This window comes from Diabrotica undecimpunctata, chromosome 2, assembly GCF_040954645.1.
Source record: "Diabrotica undecimpunctata isolate CICGRU chromosome 2, icDiaUnde3, whole genome shotgun sequence".
NCBI classification, from domain to species: domain Eukaryota; kingdom Metazoa; phylum Arthropoda; class Insecta; order Coleoptera; family Chrysomelidae; genus Diabrotica; species Diabrotica undecimpunctata.
This window is the reverse complement of record NC_092804.1, coordinates 34,302,825-34,324,683: the sequence shown is the minus strand read 5'-3', so window position 1 is coordinate 34,324,683 and position 21,859 is coordinate 34,302,825. Positions and strand designations below refer to the sequence as shown.

General features: G+C 33.2%; 1 protein-coding gene across 1 annotated transcript; it reads left to right on the top strand.

Annotated features, from left to right (window-relative positions):
* Positions 1-7,214: 7,214 nt before the first annotated feature.
* Positions 7,215-7,748, top strand: LOC140433641 (uncharacterized). The gene has a single exon (XM_072521622.1). It carries the CDS (start codon positions 7,215-7,217, stop codon positions 7,746-7,748), a length of 534 nt encoding a protein of 177 aa, XP_072377723.1.
* The last annotated feature ends 14,111 nt before the right edge of the window (positions 7,749-21,859 follow it).

Sequence of the window (21,859 nt, the reverse complement as noted above, 5' to 3'; positions counted from 1 at the left end):
GGAAAGGATCCATCCAATTCAGAAATATATGCCATTGTTTCTGAAGAAGTTATTATTATTTGGACAAAAGCTTCGATTCCAATCGTAACTAAGCAACGGATTATTCAGTTACTAAAATATTATTTCGAAAAGTACCTCAGTTTGGAAAGACACCCCAATAGCAAACGAAATACCAGTTTTGAAAACAAAGTGAAGTATTTTGTAGAGTTAGCTGAAAAGCTTTTCGACGTTGCTGCTTGTAATTGTATTTCTATTGAATCTTGTTTATGTTTAAAACGTAAAAAGTTCCCGTCAATGATAGAGACTTTCTGTTGGATCAAAGAAATGACAGGAAAATGGTTATAGGCGGTGTTAATAAGAAACTGCCAGATTTATGAAACGACAGCAGAGAAAAATAGAAGAATCAATGAGGGCAACAAAAAAGTTGTGTGCTACTCGACCGATTCTATATCAGCTAATTGTGATGAAGAAGCAGTGCCTGACTCTTTCTCAATAGAGACACCGCCGACTTCCACGTTTAATAGAAATACGTTGCGGTTGCAAACAGTTGCTAAAGTCAGTGATAGATACGGTTTATCGATGCGATATGCTGCTGCTGTTGCTTCTGCCGTTTTGGTTGACGTGGGTTTAGTTTCTACCGAAGATCTGATACTGGTTATTGATAAAAACAAAATCCATAGAGCTGTATGTAAAGCTCGAAGAGATGCTTCAAAAAATGTTGCAGGTATTGTTGTAAATAGTATTTACTTGATGGACGAGAGGACAAGACCCTGATAAATGAGAAAATAGGGAATCGTTACCATCGCAAAGCGAATTTGGAAAAACACATCTCATTGTTATCGGTACCCGGATCAATTTATTTGGAACATACAACGCCTAGTCGTGGCACTGCAAATGAAATTTTTACTTCGATCACAACTTTTTTTGAGGTTCAAAGTTTAAATTTAGATGATGTAATTTGCGTTGGATGTGATAGAACTGGCAGTATTTGGAGAGACCGTTACAATGGTGCATTTGTTTGCTTCATGCCAATGAGTTTCCGTTTCGTTACTTATTCCTGACCATAGATGGTTCTACTTCGAGTCCTAGAGAATACTCCTATTGGAAAACAGTTAGTTGCTTATGAAAATAAACCCACCGTGACTTTTTCTGCTGTGAATGGTAATTTGCCTGACTTGCCAAAAAATGTGGTCAATAAATTAAGTACAGATCAAAAATATCTATATGAAATATTTCAAGAAGTATTAACCGGTTTCTGTACACCTGAATTGGCAAACCGTCAACCTGGAAAAATGGCGCACTCCAGATGGCTTACTACTGCTAATCGTCTACTCAGACCTAATCCATCAGAAAATTTACAATTGCTTGTAAACTATGTTGTTAAAGTATATGCTTCGATGTGGTTCAGAATAAAGGAAAAAGCGTCTTTTAAGGATAGAGCGAAGCATATTTTTCAACTAATTATGTACTCTCGATTTCTACCCGAAAATCTAAGATCTGTTGTGGATACCGTTATTAAAAGAAATGCCTTTTTGCCCACCCAGAAAACTTACTTGTGAGTATGTTGTTTGATGATAGAGATCACATTAGGGAGCTGGCATGGCGAAGAATAAAAAAAGCTAGAGACACTAAAAGTAGCGATAAACGCAGAATATTTAAAACACCTAAAATTAACTTCTCTGTTAAAGATTACACCGATATTATTATGTGGCACGAATATCAGGATTGTCAGGTTACAACACCGCCGGTTCTTCGGCATATTTCTACTGAGGAACTTCACATCATGGTAAAAGATAAAAGCTTGGATATTTTTTACTTTCCCTGCCACACACAATCTGTGGAAAGATGTGTTAAACTGATTACAGAGGCCTCACAGAATGTAACTGATGCTACTTCTAGAGATAGCTTTATCAGAACCAGGTTGGAGTCTCGGGCAGAAATGCCAAATTTGGACACAAAAATAAGTTCAAATTTTAAGTTTTTGTAATTAAATATAAGATCTATTTCGTTTGTTAAGTTGTTTTAAACATTTTTCATTAATTTTAATAATAAAAATATATTTTAAATTTAATTTGTGTATTATTTGAAGTATATGATTTAGGTCTCTACAAACGTAAAATCTACAAAACTTTAAAGTCTAATAGAACCCTGAAGGTGACATGCTATCGTATTTATTTTAAATTTTTCATAATTTCTGGAAAATTACACAAATTTGGATACCTCTTGCGATAGTGTAGCCCAAAAAAAAAATTTTTATGCAAAGACGGGACACCCTACTGTACATTCATGTCGTAAAGTTAATAATAAACGAGACAATTCGATAATTATGCTTCCCTCCTCTTCTAATATTTTCCCCCTTAATTCGAAAACTATCAACCGAACGAAAAAAGTTCTTGCTGATTCAGTAATAAAATTAAATTGTTTAAAAAAATCCTTATATTATTTTACTATAAAAGCAGCAAAATATTTTATGTTTCTTATATTAAGAATGATCATTATATTTTGCTGGATGCTGTTTTTGCATCACACAGTATATTTATAATAATTATATTAGAGCATTACTGGATTGCCCTAAATGTATTTGATCTAATCTACCAATAAATTATTTCGGTTGTCATGATACTGTTACCTGGATTTGACAAGTTTCGGAACATGAAGCAATGCGTACAGATTTAATTACAATTAATTCCTTAATTGATTTTATTTGTTCGTTAATATTCCACTTTACTAGGTACTATAATATTACCGATAATTCTCATAAATTCAATATTTGAAATATATTGGATGAATTCGACATTTATTGATGCAAATTAATTTTAAATATTACTACTACTACTGTTTTATTGTTAAAATATCATAAATTAAATTTTAAAATTTAAAATTAAAATTCATGTTTTATAAATTATAATAAACAAATATTTATTATAAAAAAAATTTTATCTAAAAGCTATATTATCTCATGAATCACATTTATAACTAAATATTACATAACCCAACTTGTACATATATGCAATAATTATTGTCTTATTTCGTTAAAACCCAATTTTTACATAAACAAAATTATCTAAAAAATGTTTAAGCTCTTTTGTTTAGTACATGTATATTAGCCACATCTTGAGCCACATTCAAATTGTTGTGTTTGAATGCTACAAAGTAAAAACTAAAAATACTAATTGAACTTTCATGACGAAAATACGAAAAATTTTCAAATCAATTTTTCTCGAAAACCGTGTATTCCACCAACTTAAAATTAGAATACTCTTTAGTTCTAGAATACCTGGAAATCTAATAATCTAGTATCACAAGTTCTTAAAAGTTAAAGAACAAAAATTTATGCGTTAAAATAACCGTTGACCTACCTAAAATGGACGCGTCTGACCTAGATGATGATACTAAAAATTATCAATTGATGAAATCGATTCAACTTAAGAGGATAAATAATCGTACCAGCTATCGTTTTTCTAAATAGAAGCGTTCTGGAGCTATTTAAAAAAACTAATTACACGCAGCCATCTTTAAAGAGATCTAGCTCCCTTATGTCAATTGGGTTAATTGTCTTAAAATTATCTGAGGAATCTCTGGTCTTTGTTTATCAGGAGAGTTTCTGGACACCCTGTATAGATTTGATGAACGTCAGAAGTTTAACGCCTTTGAAACACATTAATTATTTCTTACCCATAAACTGATTCTTATTTTTATCAAAATAAGAATCAGTTTTTTATCAAAATATGAAACCAAATTATCTTTCATCATCATCATCAGTGGCATTACAGCTCGTTATGAGCCAAAGCCTTCTTCAGAACAATCTTCCATTCGCCCCTGTCTCTGGCAACTCTTCTCCATGCTTTAACTCAGATGGATTTTAGATCATTCTCTATGTTATATTGATACCTAAGTTTTGGTCTTCCTCTGGCTCGTCTTCCCACTGGTCCTCTTCGGTCGAAAATTTTTCTGATCGTTGCATCTTTATCTCGCCTAATTACATGTCCTAACCATCGAAGGCGTGCTAATTTAATACATTTTACAACGTCAGGTTCCCCAAAACTTCTATATAACTCAAAGTTGTAGCGCCTACGCCACAAACCCTGTTCTTGAATTCCTCCATATATTTTCCTTAGAATTTTTCTCTCGAAACGTTTAAGCAGTGACCACGTTTCAGACCCGTATGTTAACGCTGGCCTTATTAGTGTTTTATATATGGTAACTTTAATTTTTCTGGATTGTTTTGGGGCCATATGGTTCCTCAAGCGATAATAGCACGTATTGGTAAGCACTATTCTTCTTTTAATTTCTTCGCTGACATTGTTGTCTTTGGTCAGCAGCGAGCCCAGGTGGACGAAGGTTTACACACCTTCCAGTTCCAGATCATTATAGTCTAGGTATCTGGTTGCCTGATCTAGTACAATACATATAATTAGTATTCTGTGCGTTTATTTTTAATTCAATTCTAAGTGCAGACGCCCTTTGTGATCGAAATACTTCGATCAGAGATTCTGTGGACCTAGCAATAATGTCTATGTCATCTGCATATCCGACCACTTGTACAGATTTATTAAAGATGGTGCCATTCGTATTAATATGGCATTGTCGAATTACTTTTTCTAGTGCAAGGTTAAATAAGAGACACGACAGTCCATCTCCCTGTCTCAGTCCATTTTTACAATGGAAGGGTCTGGAAAAGTCGTTTTGGATTCTGACTACACTCTCTAGGCCTGTGAGTGTAAGTTCCGTTAGTTGAACAAGATGAAGCGGCATTTGAAATTCCCCCATAGCCTGTAAAAGTTTTTTGTTTGAAATCCATGAATATGTGGTGGATGTCGACTCCGAACTCAAGCGTTTTCCCAAGATTCTGCCTGACTGTGAAGATTTGATCCGTTGTTCATTTATTGGGTCGGAAACCGCACTGGTAGTTTCCAACTATTTGTTAAGCATAAGGGATCAATCTTCTGTACAATACGTTGGACAATATTTTATATGCCACGTTAAGTAGGGTGATGCCTCTATTATTATCACACACCATCATATCTCCCTTTTTGTGAAGAGGAGTATCAAATTATCTTTATGTTTATAAAAAATAGGTTCCCTAAGTACACTTTTTATTATAACGGTTTAGCACCAATAACAGTAATATCTTAACTAATTTTTATCTTTCAGAAAAACAAAAAAAATTCAAAATGTTCAAAAAACAAAACTTATAATTTTTACCGTACAAGACTTTTACTTTTAAATTAACCTACACTTCATGAGCTACAACTCTGCTTCTTCTAAGTCTACAGACTTTATAAGTACACTATCTATAAATATTTTTTTTTTTCAAAAAATACTTAATTTTTGAGTTATTTGTGAAAAACCGTAATGTGGATTTTATTTTGAAAAATGAACATTTTCACTCGCAAATAACTCACTAAGTATTGACAAAAAAAAACTCTATACAATGAGAGTTGCTTTAGAGAATTTAGAGAATTATCCATTTTTTCGTTTCCGGTAATTTATCCATTGTCGGACTTATTTTAAACATATGTTTTCCCCCCACACATTATGAACCTAGCGCTAACGGACATAGACTAAGGAATACTTATAAACGGAGAACGATTGAACAACATAAGATACGCTGATGATACTGTCATTTTTGCAGATAGTCTTAAAGGTCTGCAGACACTTGTCTCCAGGGTGGCAGAAATAGGTAGCAGGTTTGGGCATGGTTATAAGCAAAAATAGGATACTACCTGGTCAATTACTAGTTAACCAACAACTTATAACACAAATCACCAACTTTTGTTATCTGAATGCAAACTTAAATGAACAGTGGAACCAATCTACTGAAATTAAGATAAGGATCGAGAAGGCAAGATCAGCTTTCGTCAAAATGAAAAAAATATTTAACAGCCACGATATAAAATTGGAAATAAAAGTTCGTTTACTAAAATGCTACGTATTCTTCGTTCTTTTATATGGCGTGGAGTCATGGACCTTAACTGAAGCATCACTGAAGAGACTCAAAGCATTTGAGATGTGGTGCTATAGACGCATGTTAAGGATTTTTTGGATAGACAGAGTTACCAACGAAGAAGTACTGCATAAAATGGGTAAAAAGCGCGAACTAGTCATAACCATCTGAAACGTCACAAACTAGAATACCTGGGCCATATAATGCGCAATGAACAACTATACTACTTCAGACCATACTTCAAGGTAAAGTGCATGGGAAAAGAGGTCCGGGACGAAGAAGAATATCCTGGCTGCACACCCTGCGAAAACGGTTTAACTTAACCACTACCGGACTTTTCAGGGCAGCAGTCAACAAAGTCAGAATAGCCATGTTAGTGTCCAACATCCGTAACGGATAGGCACCATAAGAAGAAAAAGTTTTCCCCCCAAGTAACAGCAACCCTGGGCTCAAGTACAACAATGTAGTAGAGGGTAACAGGTACCTAAATCAAAATTTTCAAACAAATTCCTTGTGACGAGGAAAATCACAGTTCAAAACGGTCATTAACTGGAGTTATATTGGCATCATAATATATATCGATTAAAATAAGTTTTAGCTTGTGGATATGAAAACGATCTTTTTCGACAAAAACCATCCTTCTAGCATATGCACATGCACATATGTACAAAAATAAACAAAATAAACAGTGCAATGCTACCATTATAGTCAGGTTTTAAATAATACCTTTATGATTACTCAGAGGCAAGAGTAAAGAGCAGTGTTGAATATACTACACCTTTATGTTTAAATGTCCAAAATTTAGTTAATTTACAATCCAAATATTCAACTTAAAACTAAAATAACGATTCTCAACATACAGAACGACCTTCATATGTTGAGATTCCAAATTCGAGTTTCAATATTAATTTAAATGTAATGAAGATTTTAGACGGCCATTGTATAAAAACAACTTTTACCAGAAAAGTTTTTTGTGTACTAGAAATAATATTACATATTTAAATTTTAAATCAGTAGTTTTTGAAATTTATACTCCTTCATAAAAAACTTTTTACAACAAAGAACGTTCAAAGTGAAAAAAAATGGGGAAATTTGGGCGACATTCGGGCAAAATAATGGAGTCCCACAAGGTTCAGTACCCAGTAAAACACTGTTCATTCTTGCAATAAATGATATTTGTTCCAGTATTTGTACACCAGTCAAGCACTTACATAATATACGCAGATGATCTTATTTTATATTGTTAGCGAAAAAGTACAATTGCCACATGCAACGTGCTCCAGATGCTGTAAATCATCTTCAGGTGCTCCAACGTGCTGTAAATCAACTTAGCGAATGGTTAAAAAAAACCGGATTAGCTCTTTCAACCCCTAAATCGAAATTAATATGGTTTAGCAGAAGACCCTGCAGCCAAAGTCCAATTATCACCCTTAATGGAACTCCATTGCAACTAGTTACTCATCACAAAATACTTGGTTTATCGTTTGAGAGTAGGCTAACTTGGAAACAGCATATTAGTGTAGTAAAGGGCAATGCAATGAAGAGACTCAATATCATTAAGGCACTATCAAAGTACACATGGGGTGTGGACGAAACGATTTTACTTAATATATTATATAGAGCTTTAATCCGCTCAAAACTGGACTACAGCAGCTTCATATACATGCCTGCATCAAAATCTGACTTAAAGCTACTAAACTCTATGCATAACACTTTTATTCGTCTTTGCTTGGGCGCTTTCAAATCTAGTCCCATAGACAGCCATAGTAAATGTCACGATCATTTGGCTACCATCCCATGACGGCATCACCGGTAAGGAAAAGCAGACCAAGCAGCCAAGCAAGCTTCTTATGTAAACAGTCAATCATCAAAAGCCCAACATATTCAAATCCGTAATGACCTAAAGCAAATATTCAAGCAACAACAGTATTATACCTGGTAAACCCACTGGAACACAATCAAGAGTGTATTACATGAGATCCAGCAGACTGCTGAAAAATTTGAACTTCCAACAATCTCTAGAAAAGAAAAAGCTGTCATCAGAAGATTAAGAATAGGACATACCCGACTCACACATGAATACTTAATGAAGTCCGAGCCGAAGCCCAATTGCCAAATCTTCTCAAGTGTATTAACTGTGAAACACATCCTGATCGAGTGTCCCCGGTACGCAAAACACAGAATGCAACATAAACTTAAGTCAAATATCAAAGACGTTCTAAACTCACCCGATCAAGTCTTTAACCTAATTGGTTTCTTGAAAGACATTCAGTTGATCAACAGAATATGACCCCTTGTTTTCCATGTACTTTACTTATATTATATTATTAAGTCATAGGTTCTAAGCTTATAGATTAACTGTAATAATTAGTAACATGTGCTTATTGTAATTATTGTACACAATATTGTTTGTGTCAATGGTCTTTGCAGTCGAGATACATTAATTTAAATAAAAAAAATATGTTGTAAAATTTGTATTGCAAAGAATAAAGTCACTTAAAAATGTGAAAATAATTTACTGAATTGCTCATTTTGGTCACATTATTCGGACTTTCTGGTCGATTGATTTATCGTTACTGAACAGCCTTCCGTTAACCTTCCGTCAAAAACAGTTTTGAATTATTTACGAACAGATAGGAATGAAATAGTGTATTGTTTTATTGGGGCTAGAAGTGTCCCTTCCTGTGAATCTGGAAGTTTGACGAACGAGCCCAGAAATTTGGGATGCTACAGCCGAACCACGAAAAGTAGCTTTCGGTTATGAATAAAACATACACATTTTTCTTCCAAACACCGTATATTAGGCCTGATAGTACACTGGAGAAAGATACTTTTGGTTGGAAAAATTCAGAAGTTGTTTTTTATTTTATTAGAGGTTATACAATTTCCTGCTCATGTATAAAGCGGAAATTTTTTATAGTATATCAACATGACGAGATTAAAATTCTAATATTAATACCTCAACGTCAATTTTTTACAAAAAAGCTGGACATAAAAAAGAAAGTGAATAAAACATTTAAATTAGGGAATTGAAACAAATAACACCTGTCCCTAAAGTTTTCGGAAAAAGGTTTCGGAAGGAAAGTTTCGGTTTCAGGAAATTAAGTCTACATATTTCAGGTTTATAATGTATTTTTATAGAACAGACAGGGGTTAGTGCTAGAATAGAATAGAAATATGCTTTATTGTCACTGAAAATTGTAAAATTTTATGAACAATAGCTTATAAAAGTTAAAAAAGAAAAAACGGAATAATAACAATAACAATTAAAATTTACTAAAATTACATAAATCGTCAATACCACAGAATAAAACATAATAAAAAAACAATCCATTGCAAAATTTCACTATATTGCTTCTTTTTTTTCTAGTGCCGTCTCTACTAATGAAGGTTGGCTATACCATTGCAAACTCGTCTCTATCTTCTGCTTTTCTTAAGAGCGTCTGTTTGTTTAACCCAGTCCAGTCGCGAATGTTTTTCAGCCAGGATATTTGTCGTCTACCAGGACCCCTTTTCCTTTTACCCTGCATAATCAACTGGAACAACTCGTCCTTATCATTTTTAAGTATGTGCCCCACATATGCTGTTTTTCACCTTTTAATGGTGGTCAAAAGTTCTCTGTCAATTTTGTGCAACACCATTTCCTTCGGAATATGATCGGTCCATGATATCTTCAAAATTCTCCTAAAAAGCCACATCTTAAAATCTTCCAGTTTTCTCAATAAGTCAACATTAACAGTCCAGACTTCGACACCATAAAGAAGAATATAGTGGATATAACATTTTACCATCCGATATCGGATTTGCAGATTAAGTCTTTGGTTACTCACAAATTTCCCCATTTTAAAAAAGGCTGCTCTTGATTGCTCTATTTTTGAGCGAATTTCTGATTTCGGATTCAGATCTTCCGTAAACCAGACTCCTAAGTATTTCATTTTGTCCACTTGCTTAATATCTTCATTTTTTATCTGGATCTTTGTAATGACTTTGTCCCTCTTACTTGATAACCATGGTTTTTGTTTTCTTTATGTTTATTGTTAAACCAAACTGTTTTCTAGTAAAACAAATTGTGTTTAGTAACGTCTGCAGGTCTGTCTCACTTTCAGCGATAATGACTGGATCGTCAGTTTAACTAATGTTATTTATATTTTCACCATACTATATTGCAAGTTGCATAGTAAATCCTTACGAACTAGTTTACGAATAAGTTTATATATATAGTAAACTCTTAAATATTGGGGAAATCTGCAAGAATTATGATGACTTGCAGATTTCCCCAATATTTAAGAGTTTACTATTTAACTTATCTGCAAAGATTAAATTTCTTTTCTATATATATATATATATATATATATAAATACTTTGTTGCTTGTACCTAAACGAACTGTACTTTCTTAATTATTCGTTAAGAAACTCTTCCCCTGAATACTAATGTCTTCCAGTTAGATAGGCTTTTGTCAACTTACGGAACTTAAGGAAAGAAGTTGTAGATTTAACTTAAAAAGGGAGATGGTTGTATAATTTTTTTGCCGAATATAATATAGATTTCTTTACTAACTCAGTAGATGGGATCGGTAAATACACATCAAAGCTTGAATTTCTAGTGGAGAAGTCATGACTAGGTATTGCTGGTGAAACATGTAGATGTTTACGAATTAAGCAAACAGTTTCTAGAATATATAGGAAGGGAAGAGTTGAAATCCCGTGATTTTTGGAGTTTTTCTACTGAGGCCAAAAAAATACAGTATTGCTCTTTTTTGTAATTTAAAAATAACATCAAATTGGGCAGCTGTACTAGAACCCAAACAAGAAAGGCCATATCGATGATGAGACTCGAACAAAGAAAAGTATGTTATTTTGGAAGATGCTAAATTCATTTCCTTCGAAACAGATCTTATTGCATAGAAGGCTGAGGCTAGTTTCTTACTTAAGAAATCGATACGAAGGGACCATTTAAGGTTGCTGTATATAAAAATACCAAAAAATTTTACAGAATCAATTATATTTATCTGGCTGTTATTAAGAAGCAAGGGTTGACGAGCTCCTTTATAGGATAATGCTACTGTCTTATCCACGTTAAAAGAGAGAAAATTAGAGTCGGACCAGGTTTTTATTTTAAGTAGATCAGAAGTTATAATTGCATGAAAAGTTGCAATATTAGAGTTCTTCCAGGTAATACTGGTATCATCAACAAAAAGAAAACTTGTTTCATCGATTTTTAAGTTAGTGATGTCATTTATAAATATAAGGAAAAGTAGAGGACCCAGTACTGAACCTTATAGAACTCCACATACAATACTTTTGTGACTAGAGTCAGTATCATTTGCTCTAACTGATCTTCGATAGCACGTAAATTTGGTCCTGCATGTGCAATAAGCATAGGGCTGTTTCTAAGCCGATCTCACGAAATTTTTGCAAAATTCTTCGCCTTAGCTGATCTTCATTTTAGGCTTTCCATCCTTTATTATACACCATTCGACTTAAAATAGCCCAAACCGCTTCTATATGCCTCGCCTGAGGCACATTTGCAGTGTTGCCGCCGTTGGGAACAAAATTTATATTTTGATCAGTTAACCAATCTGTCGTTTTCCTGGCGTAATGGCATAACGCTAGGTCGGACCAAAATATGATTTTATTATTAGGGTGATAAGTATTTATTAATTAAATAAGCTTTGTGAGACTGCGAACACGCCCAACAAACGGCTGATGACAAAACACCAGCTTCTGAGATGACACACCATATCAAAATTTTATTGGCAAATTTCACTTTTTCCTCAAACTTAACTTCGTCCAGTGCATCTTGTACATTGCGTGTATAAAATTCGTCATTGCCCTTCATTTCGAAATTGTCTCTATACGTTGTAACGTAATTGTCTGAATACGTCTCAATGCACGGCAACATCTAGGAATTTTTTCTAACTGGGCTGGTGTATACTTAAAAGCTTGTTTTCTTTTATATCTTTTTAAATTATTTCTAGAAATTGTTCTACTTACAGTCATTCGTGAAACATTATATCTTGGCCAACATTTCGCAAAGACTTTCCTAATTATTGATTCTTCATACTTGATTTAATGATGAATGATACTCTGTTTCCGAGTAGGAGTTAAACCTCTTGATCCTCAACTTTTGGACAAATTAAGGCATGGTATGCCATTTTCGCACTCTTTAATTGTCTGGTAAATTATTGACACAGAAATATTTCGAACATTAAAAATTCTTACAATATCGCGTTTTGGTACATGTGAAAACCCTATTTGTCGAAACTGTATATCGTTTGAGTTGTTTACTAACTTTGGTTTCCAATGGCAACATGATCCAATGCTTCCACCAATAATACTTTTAAATCTAAAATTTTCCGAAAACTTTAGGGACATACGTTAGTATATCAAGTTGGTTACCAATATATTATTAAACTTATATAGAAATAAATTATTTGTCCTTTAAGAGAAAGCTTATTTCATGTATCTTTTGCGTGGTTTTTCTTTCCTTTGATTTGGCGCTATTTTTGCCATTCAATTGCTTTCCATCATCTTTTTGTCTTTTAACCATTGTATTCGCTTTAATTTTTTGTATGATGATATTTAAGAGTAATTATAGATTGTTTACGAACACTAAATTTAAAATAAACGAGAATTTAAGAAAAGTTAAAGAGGATAATGCAGAAACTCTAACTATTGACCCAAAATGGGAAAAAATGTATCATTCCCTGGTGTCAGTTGGATAAGAAACCCTCTAACCACTTGGAGAAAATAGAAAATTTTAGATGGCAGTAGAAATTCTTAAACTTATGACTTCTTAAATAATACAAAGAAATTCTGGGAAACATCAAAAAATATATTCGTGAAACAAAAGAGAGAGAAAGAGAGATGCAAAAATGGAGAAGATCTGAATAAAAAGTATGATAGCTTTAATTTACACAAAAAATCAAAGTAATGACAGGTTCTAAAAAAAGCACAAGAACGAATATCAAATATGATAAAGCGGGGATTATTACTGATGTAAAGTAGAGATTGTTTCAAGGGACCAATAACATCCAAAAACTATTTAATAATAGAAGAGAAGAACTGTCATTAAAAATTATGGAGAATACCGAACCCGCAATATTATGGGAAAAAGTCATCTATGCCATCAAACACACAAATAAGGCAAATCTACTGGATAATGTGCCCATCGAATTAATAGAACTCATTGATGAACATGTTTTTGGTGTAATGGTTGAAACCTTTTCGTGAATTATTATTTTACTATTTTCATCTCGGATACATCTAATCTGATTAAAATCTTTTGTTTTCTTTGCTGTATGTTTGGTTATTTTATAAATCTTTGCTCCTGTTTCCGTGGTATCAAGTTGATCATATAAATTTGTATACGCTTGTGCTAAGCTTCTGCTACTGCCGCTTTCGCTTCCTTTTTGGAGACCGTATAGTTTTGAAGATCTGTGTCCGACCTATTTTCTTGTCACTGTTTATATAATCTTCACTTCACTATAATTTTTTCTTGAATTTCGTTGGACCATCCGATCATCACCCGAGAAAAGAATAGTAAACCAAAATCAACCCGACAAGCTCATATTTGGGTTAAGGCAATGTGCACCTCAGTTTTGCTTAACATACAGGAAGTATATCTATTCTGTCGTGGCAGAAATAATGCCCAGACGAGAACGTCTCCAGACAATTGCTAGCCACAGTGTGGGGCTTCACCCTCTCCATCGTACCTGTATTGTTACACTGATCCTAATTGACCGAACCAGTGAATGTAAGTAGAAATAACATTCTAACCTTACACGTCAGACAGATAGACGCCGAGCTGCCTACTTCTCTACCACTTATGTCCAAAGAGTGACACGTCCTGCAAGTTTAAGACTAGATTATATTGAACTTGCAGTCCAATACACAAAGAGTATATGAAATGAGAGCAAAGCAGCATTAGTTTTACGTGAAGTCATCTGGGATCTCACCACTCTTATTCCATCACATTAGTCGACTCCTACGACAGAGTTACCAAAGCCCTAGTAGTATTCTGTTTATCCGTTTGACAAGTAAGGCGGACTACTGGGACCTGGTCGCTACTAGATAGCCAAATGACAAATTTAATTCTTATTACAATCAATTTACTGCTGTAAATGTTTACTTTAAAGCTGTAGTACTTGAAGCTTTAAAAAAATATATTATCGTGATTTTTTTTATAAATTATAGAGAAATAAATCATGTAATTAAATTATGCTCCGAAAAAAACAGCAGCAATATTTTTTTATTTTTTTATTACTTTCTACTTTTAAATAACTTATTGTACTTAATTTTAAACCCATAATTTAGACCAACAAAGGGATGTTTATAATACACATCTCGAACAGAAATAATTACTAACTTTAAACAACACGGATTCATTAAACCTACCAACCATATTATAAAATAAATTAAGCAGAACCATCATTTAGAAAACTCTTTGATGCGAAATGGATGTCTAATTATAATACAAACTAACTAGTGATAGTTAAAAGTTTTGAGCTATTAATAAAATGGGACTATGCCGAAACTAGTTCCGTGGCCATAAGTTTATTTATATAGATATAGGTATTCTGGATGATCGTAATAAAATGATAAGTATAATTAATTTCATTTTATAGTTTCTTCTATACTTTCCGGGCACATCTCTGGGACAGCTATCTTCTAATATATTGTCATACATATCTTCGAAATCCGAAACAGCATCAACATTATAAGGAGAAAGTTCAACAATGTCAATAGAAGCATCGTCGTCATCAGATTTGAGAAAATTAGAATTTATATTATCTTCTAATTCAGTAAGTGTTAAACATTTCTTGGTACCCATCTTTATAAAATAAATTTCTTGAAAAAATACTTGAAATTAGCCACAGCCTCCAAATGAATATCATAATAAAATGGTCAATAAAATTATTTTTTAAGAATACAAAAGTTTGAGTAAGTTACATACAGTTGCTATAAGCTCTAAATTACACGTTTATATAATATTATGATCTTCTTCTTCTTAAAGTGCCTCTCCGTTCCGGATGTTGGCGATCATCACGGCTATCTTTACTTTATTTATTGCAGCGCGAAACAGTTCAGTGGTAGTCGTGTTATACCACTTTCGTAAATTTTGAAGCCAGGAAATGCGTCTTCTTCCCGGTCCTCTCTTACCATTTACTTTCCCTTGGAGAATCAGCTGGAGAAGGCCGTAACGTTCTTGATTTCTCATTACATGTCCTAGATATTCCAACTTCTTAGTTTTGACGGTCATGAGAATTTCACATTCTTTCCCCATTCTATGCAGGACCTCCACATTAGTAACTCTGTCAACCCAGGATATACGTAAGATGCGCCTATAACACCACATTTCGAAAGCTTCGAGCCGATTCATAGATGCAACAGTCAGTGTCCATGCTTCCATTCCGTAGAGCAGAATATTATAATAATTAATTATAATCAAAATCAAACCAAAAACATCATTTAAATATTATTTTTATATGAGATTAAGCCACAGATAAAAGTTGTAATAAAAATCACATTTTTAATTTAATAATGTTTGACGTTTCGATTTCCACCCCGGAAATCGTTTGCTAAAAAGATTATTATAAAAATTCTGAGTAAATGTATAACCAAAGTTATTTATTTTTAGTTATGTCATTTCAAAATTGACATGCTTGACCTTGATCTTGTAGGCAAACAGCATGAAATGGCTAAAAAACCCTGAAGGTGGTGATTTTACTCTAGTAATATCAAATTCTGACTGATTTGTGTATTTTGTATCATATGTTTGTGTAAAAACTATATCCTATTTGAGGTTGGGGAACGTAAATTGACAATAATAAATTTGTGTTTTGTATATTGTGTGTTGAATATATATTATGTATAAGATTGTAGGTGATGTTGTTCGACCTCCTATTACTCCGCTATTGTTGGTATATTTTTGTTGTTGGCTTCTTCTTTTAGTAGTGACAACCAAAGCCTGCTACATGCTGCTGATGGGTTTGCTACACATTTTTCTTCGTTCAGTAGGATCAGGGCTGCTTCTTGGTCTTCTGTCTTTTTCATGTCTATCTCTTTCATGAATATTGACGCTTCGTTCCATTGTGGTCTGTGCTCGTCATTCCAGGCACGTTTGCATATCTGGGATTTCTCGAAGTCTCTGTTGTTGATGTATGCTTCATGCTTGTTTATCCTGTTTCGCCCACGTAAATATTATTGCATACACAGGGTATTTTATAGATACAGTTTTTTGTCTTTTTGTATGTTGTTGGGATTGGTTTTCGACAGGATAGATCTTAGTATGTTAGTTTTTTTAAATGTTGTTGTGATGTTCTACTTGTTTCCTATCCTCTTCTGATAAGCTCTTTATAGATGGTATTTTTGTCATCTTTAAGTTCTTTTTTTTTAGTGTTTCTGGATTACTTGTGGTGTTATGTTTTTTTCTTCAATATTGTGAAATTCCCTGTTTATAAATAACAAATGGTAGTAATTTTTAGTTAGCAAGTTTGTATCCTGAAATACATTTTCATTAGAGCAGGTGCTTCGGGCTCCATCATATGGGGATTTTGATATATTTTTTTTTAATATTTACGTTATGGTTTTCTGTAGACTTTGGTTGCATACCCTAACAATAAGTGTTAGTAGCTTTATAATAGCTGATTCATTGAGTTTGAATTTTGTTGTCAATGTGTCATACTTCCCTAGCTTACCTCTTAATATTTTTAAAGTCTTCTTCAGTGACCTGTTACACCAACAAAATAGTCCGAATTTAAAATTCCTAGGGTAAAAACGTCGGCCTTGGATATTTTGAGCCAATTACATGCTGTTTGCCTACAAGATCCATGCCAAAATTAGTTTCAGAGACTTGAAAAAATATCATGCTTTAAAAATGATAATTTTATTGTGTTAAACTTACAGGTTTTTTCAAAATTTGTTGATTTATTGACAAGCAAAAAAACACAAAACGGACACCGTTTGTTTTAAAAAATAATTACTGATATGTATAAGATAATCTTAAAATGTCAAATGCACCACAGATATTTTCGCGTTAATGGTGTACCTCAAGTCAAAATCCCCAAATGAGGATCGTTTCAGTTAATCGGTTAAGAATTTATTCAAATTCGGTAGAAAAGACATTTATTTATATAAAATGCGGCGAAGTATTGACAAAAATAAATGTCTTTCCCGGGCGTTTTCAGGTAAAAAAATATACAAAATTTTTGGAAAAATATAAAACATGGATAACCTTTAGCTATTTGGGATGCCATCAAAATATTAGAATACATATCAGCTTCCTGATGACATAAGGCTCTAAAATACGCCCCAAAGATTATATTTCCATTGGGAATGCATAAATCAATCAATCAGTTTAGCCGGCGTGTGAAAGGTGATTGAAAGCAACATTTTTTCGTAGGTGTATTGAAATCAGTAGTGATGATGATATAAATCACCGGTCTCTTTGGTAACTTCGAAACGTCTTTTATTTTTGAGCAAAAATGTTAAATATAATTCTAAAGCTTAAAAGTTTATTATATATTTGCTGTTATTAGTACAATATAATATTAACAAATAAGAATAATATAATATATTGTTCCTAACGCCAACAAAAAATAGTCATTCTTCAAATAAATTAATATAACACGAATTATATATTATGTAAGTGTACTGATCGTTATTGTTTTAAAAATTGACAAATGCGACAAATATGACATTGTTCTTAAACATTATTTGCATAAGTATTGTGGTTTATTGTCTGTTTGTACTTAACACAACCAAATAACTAGTGAGTTAAAGAGTAGTAGGCAAATAAATCAAAGTGAAACACGGCGATACCGTGTAATTTTTCGTATCACCACTGAATTGCATAAAAATTTGGATTAGGGCTCTACTTACCATCCACTTCACTTTTGGACTTGTGCCATTAGTTGCTATTCATTTTTTTAGGGGTGAAAGCTTCCCCTATTAGAAAAAGATCGTATAATTGTGAATTAAACTGGATAATTGATTCAAATTATGAATTAGTGCAGTGAATACATGTTAATTAACATTAAGAGCGTAGGCGCAAAAGTTCGGGCCAATGCTTTTTAAATGCATTCATTTTTTTCGAATCCTGAGGAAACTAACAAATATTTTTGAAAAATTTAAACGCAGAATGAAAGATTACATTATTACCGAGGGCCGAAAGTCCCTTAAAATAAACAAGAACTTTTTTGGAACGAGATATTTAAAATTCAAAATCATACTAAATTTTCTATTCTTTTTCACCCCTGTAACTTATTAAAATAAACATTATAGATGTTTTCAGGGACTTTTGGCCCTCAGTAATAATGTATTCTTTTATTCTGCGTTTAAATTTTTCAAAAATATTTATTAGTTTTCTCAGGATTCGAAAAAAAAAGAATGCATTTAAAAAGCATTGACCCGAAATTTTGCGCCTACGCTCTTAAATAACATATTTTAAGATTTTATTACAATTTAACTCCTAAATCCCATCCCCTATATTTATAAATTATAGATAATTAAAAAAATCTCATTGAATAGCTTGTCTCCACTGATTTGCATGAAAATTTGGATTTAAGTTATATTTACCCTCCACTTCACTTGGGCCGTTGGTTGCTTTTTTTTTAGAGGTCAAAATAACCCCTGTTCCCCTATGTATATAAACGACCCCTATGTATAGTGTATCGGTGGTGTATACACTACCAATATTTAAATTTTCTCGGTTTCTGCCTTGTCCCTCACCTGTGGACTCCTGTGAATCCGTTCTGCACCGCTTTTGCGTTTAACCTGTTGAATTGTTGATAATGACGGTCGACAGTTGCTAATAGAAGATATGATAATAAGATAAGTTACACTTTTTAGCGATGTGCACTTGTGCCATCAAAAAGTAAATAATTATTTTTATTCAATAATTTTGATTACTGAATGTAAAAACTATTTAATTCAATTTAAGTAAGTTTTTAGATATGTCACGTGTATTGCTTTGACCATTTGTTAATCTTTTTAACAGTTGACAGACGGCTTTTTTCACACTTCAGTGTTAAAATTTAAGGCTATACATAGACTGTAGTCACATAATTTCTAATCTGTTTAAGTTATAGATTAAGTATTTTTTAGTCTTCAGGAATGGACTGTATATCATACTCTGTCCTTTATTTTTTACCCACAGAAAACAAATCATAATATTACAAATTTTTAACAATATATGGCAAAATAATAATTTAATTCACAAAACATAGAATGATTATATTGTATTGCCTATAAAGAAGCCAGGAAAGCCAGATAATAACGTTGAGTCTTACAGACCTATATCTTTAAGTTCTTTTATACTAAAAACTCTAGACACTAATCAAAAATTGGCTTAAATACTGGCTTAAATCCAAAGATATCATTCCCAAATCTCAATATGGCTTCCGGAAATCCAGGTCTACACAAGATGCTCTTACTTCACTAGTTTCCTCTGTTCAGGTCAATTTCAAAAATCAAGAATCAAATTTTAGCGCCAAGGCTAAGGAAAATAGGTATACCACAGGGTAGTATTTTAAGTCGACTTTTCTTTTCATTGAACAGATCTAGAACATATAGTACCTCCACACTCTGATATATTACAGTTTGCAGATGATGTTGTGTTGTATACCTCCCACGCTACCCTAGACATTTGTAGGCGTCAACTCGAAATTACACTAGATTGTATAAAAAATTATTACCATTCTTTAGGCTTATCAATATCAACTACAAGGACTGATTTTTTTTTTCAAAAAACGCAAAACTCCTTAAGGTAACTTTAAAGTAGGAAAAATAGACTTTCCAATCAAAAATTGTGTAAAATATCTAGGCACTTATTTGAAACGTAAATTGTTACGAAAGGATCAATTTCATTATAAAAAATATCGGAAAACTCCATGAATATCCTTAGAGCATTTTGTAAAACCAGTTGGGGAGCTGATCCGAATATTTCTTAGAATAATCAAAGAGAGGAAAATGCAATACTTGGGTCATGTGTTGAGAGGCGAAAGATATGAATTACTTCAAGTTATACTGGAAGGAAAAGTACAGGGCAAAAGATCAGTAGGAAGACGCCAGAACTCGTGGCTGAAAGACCTGAGGAGATGGTTCGACCGCTCATCCACAGAGATCTTTCGCGCAGCAGTTTCCAAAACTACAATTGCCATTTGGATCGCCAACCTTCGAAAGGAGACGGCGCAATGAGAAGAAGATGTTTTGGTTACTTAAAATCTACTCCTATTACTATTATTGAAATTGAAGCTAAAGAGCCATCCCTTACACTACGCAGACGGTTTTGTACAGATAAGTTTGTAGCTAGAGCTATCTCAAAAAACTTTAGCCATTTAAAAAATATTCGTAACTTGAATATATTAGACTTAAGCCACAAATATTGGCGTAACAAAAAAACTCCCATATACGTTAAAAGTTATAGGAAATTGACAATATTTGAAGATCAATTGTATCAAAATAAAATACCACCAATTTATATTCAACCTCCTAAGACTTTCTTCTCCAAGGTAATAGAAACATATTACATGGATTCGAACCTTCCAGGAAGTATGATCAACAATAGTATATTACTTTATGAGGCGGAGAAGCATGACTTTTCTTGATGCGCCCGATATTACGCGCCGAACGAAGTGAAGCGCGTAATAGAGGGCAAGTCAAGAAAAGTCGCTTCTTTGCCGAATAAAGTATACTATTTTTTCTTTAAACGTAGCAGTTTTCAACCATAAATAGTACAACTCATACGCTATTTTTACTCGAAATTAACTGTGACAACTATCAAAGTCGTCTAGATATTAGAAATTAAAATAATTAAGTCGTCGGTGGGATTTGCGTCTCCCTGGTTACAGTTGTTTGACAGTTGTTTGCAATTATTAAAGATAGCTTATTGTTGTTGCAACCGCAAGCACAAATTTAGTGCGAAAATGGAAAACCTAAACGAAATTGAGTCCGCGGCTAATGAAGCAGTAGCACGTTTGGGGCCCTCCAAGTCCGGAATAAAGTATCGGTTAGCGTACAAGCACTTCCAAGAGTGGTGCGATACAAGAGGAGTACGGCAAGTTACCGAAGACGTTTTACTGGCATATTTTAATATAATGGAAAATGAAAATAAATGGAAATCTTCTACAATGTGGTCACGATACTCTATGATAAAATCCGAGTTAGTTATTAGAAAAAATGTGGATATAAGCAAATTTTTAAAGTTACGTGCCTTTCTGAAAAAAACAAGCAAAGGATATACTGCAAAGAAGTCTAAAGTTTTCACTAAAGACGAGTTTGATAAATTTTTGTTTGAAGCGCCAGATAAGTTGTATTTAGGATTAAAGGTAAAAAAAATTATATTGCAAAGCATGTAGTATACCATGCGACGAAATGGTAAAAATGAAGACTGTGGACATTGAGGATAAAGAAAATGTAATAATTATCAAAAACTCAGACGGTAAAACACGACAAATTAGATCTTTTACGATAATTGGTCAAAACTACATTAAACTGTATAAAAAGTATGCATCACTGCGGCCTGAAAATTTCACAGAAAACCGATTTTTTATCAAGTACCAAAATGAAAAGTGTTACCGAAGCGTCATGGGAATACATTCGATCAGCGCAGTAGCCCAAAAAGTAGCTAGTTATTTAAATTTAAACGATGCAAGCGCATACACGGGTCACTCTTTACGACGAACTTCAGCAACACTTTTAATTGATGGAGGCGGAAATCTAGAATGCCTCAAACGACATGGGGGCTGGAAATCAAGCACGGTTGTCAAAGGATATATAGAGGATTCAATAAGAAATAAGAACGATAATGCTCAAAAAATTTTAAACCCTCATGATTCGCCAACATCGGGAATGATTGCTGAAAGTTGTTCTTGACCATCAGTATCATCAACAATTACCAATGCGTATCAA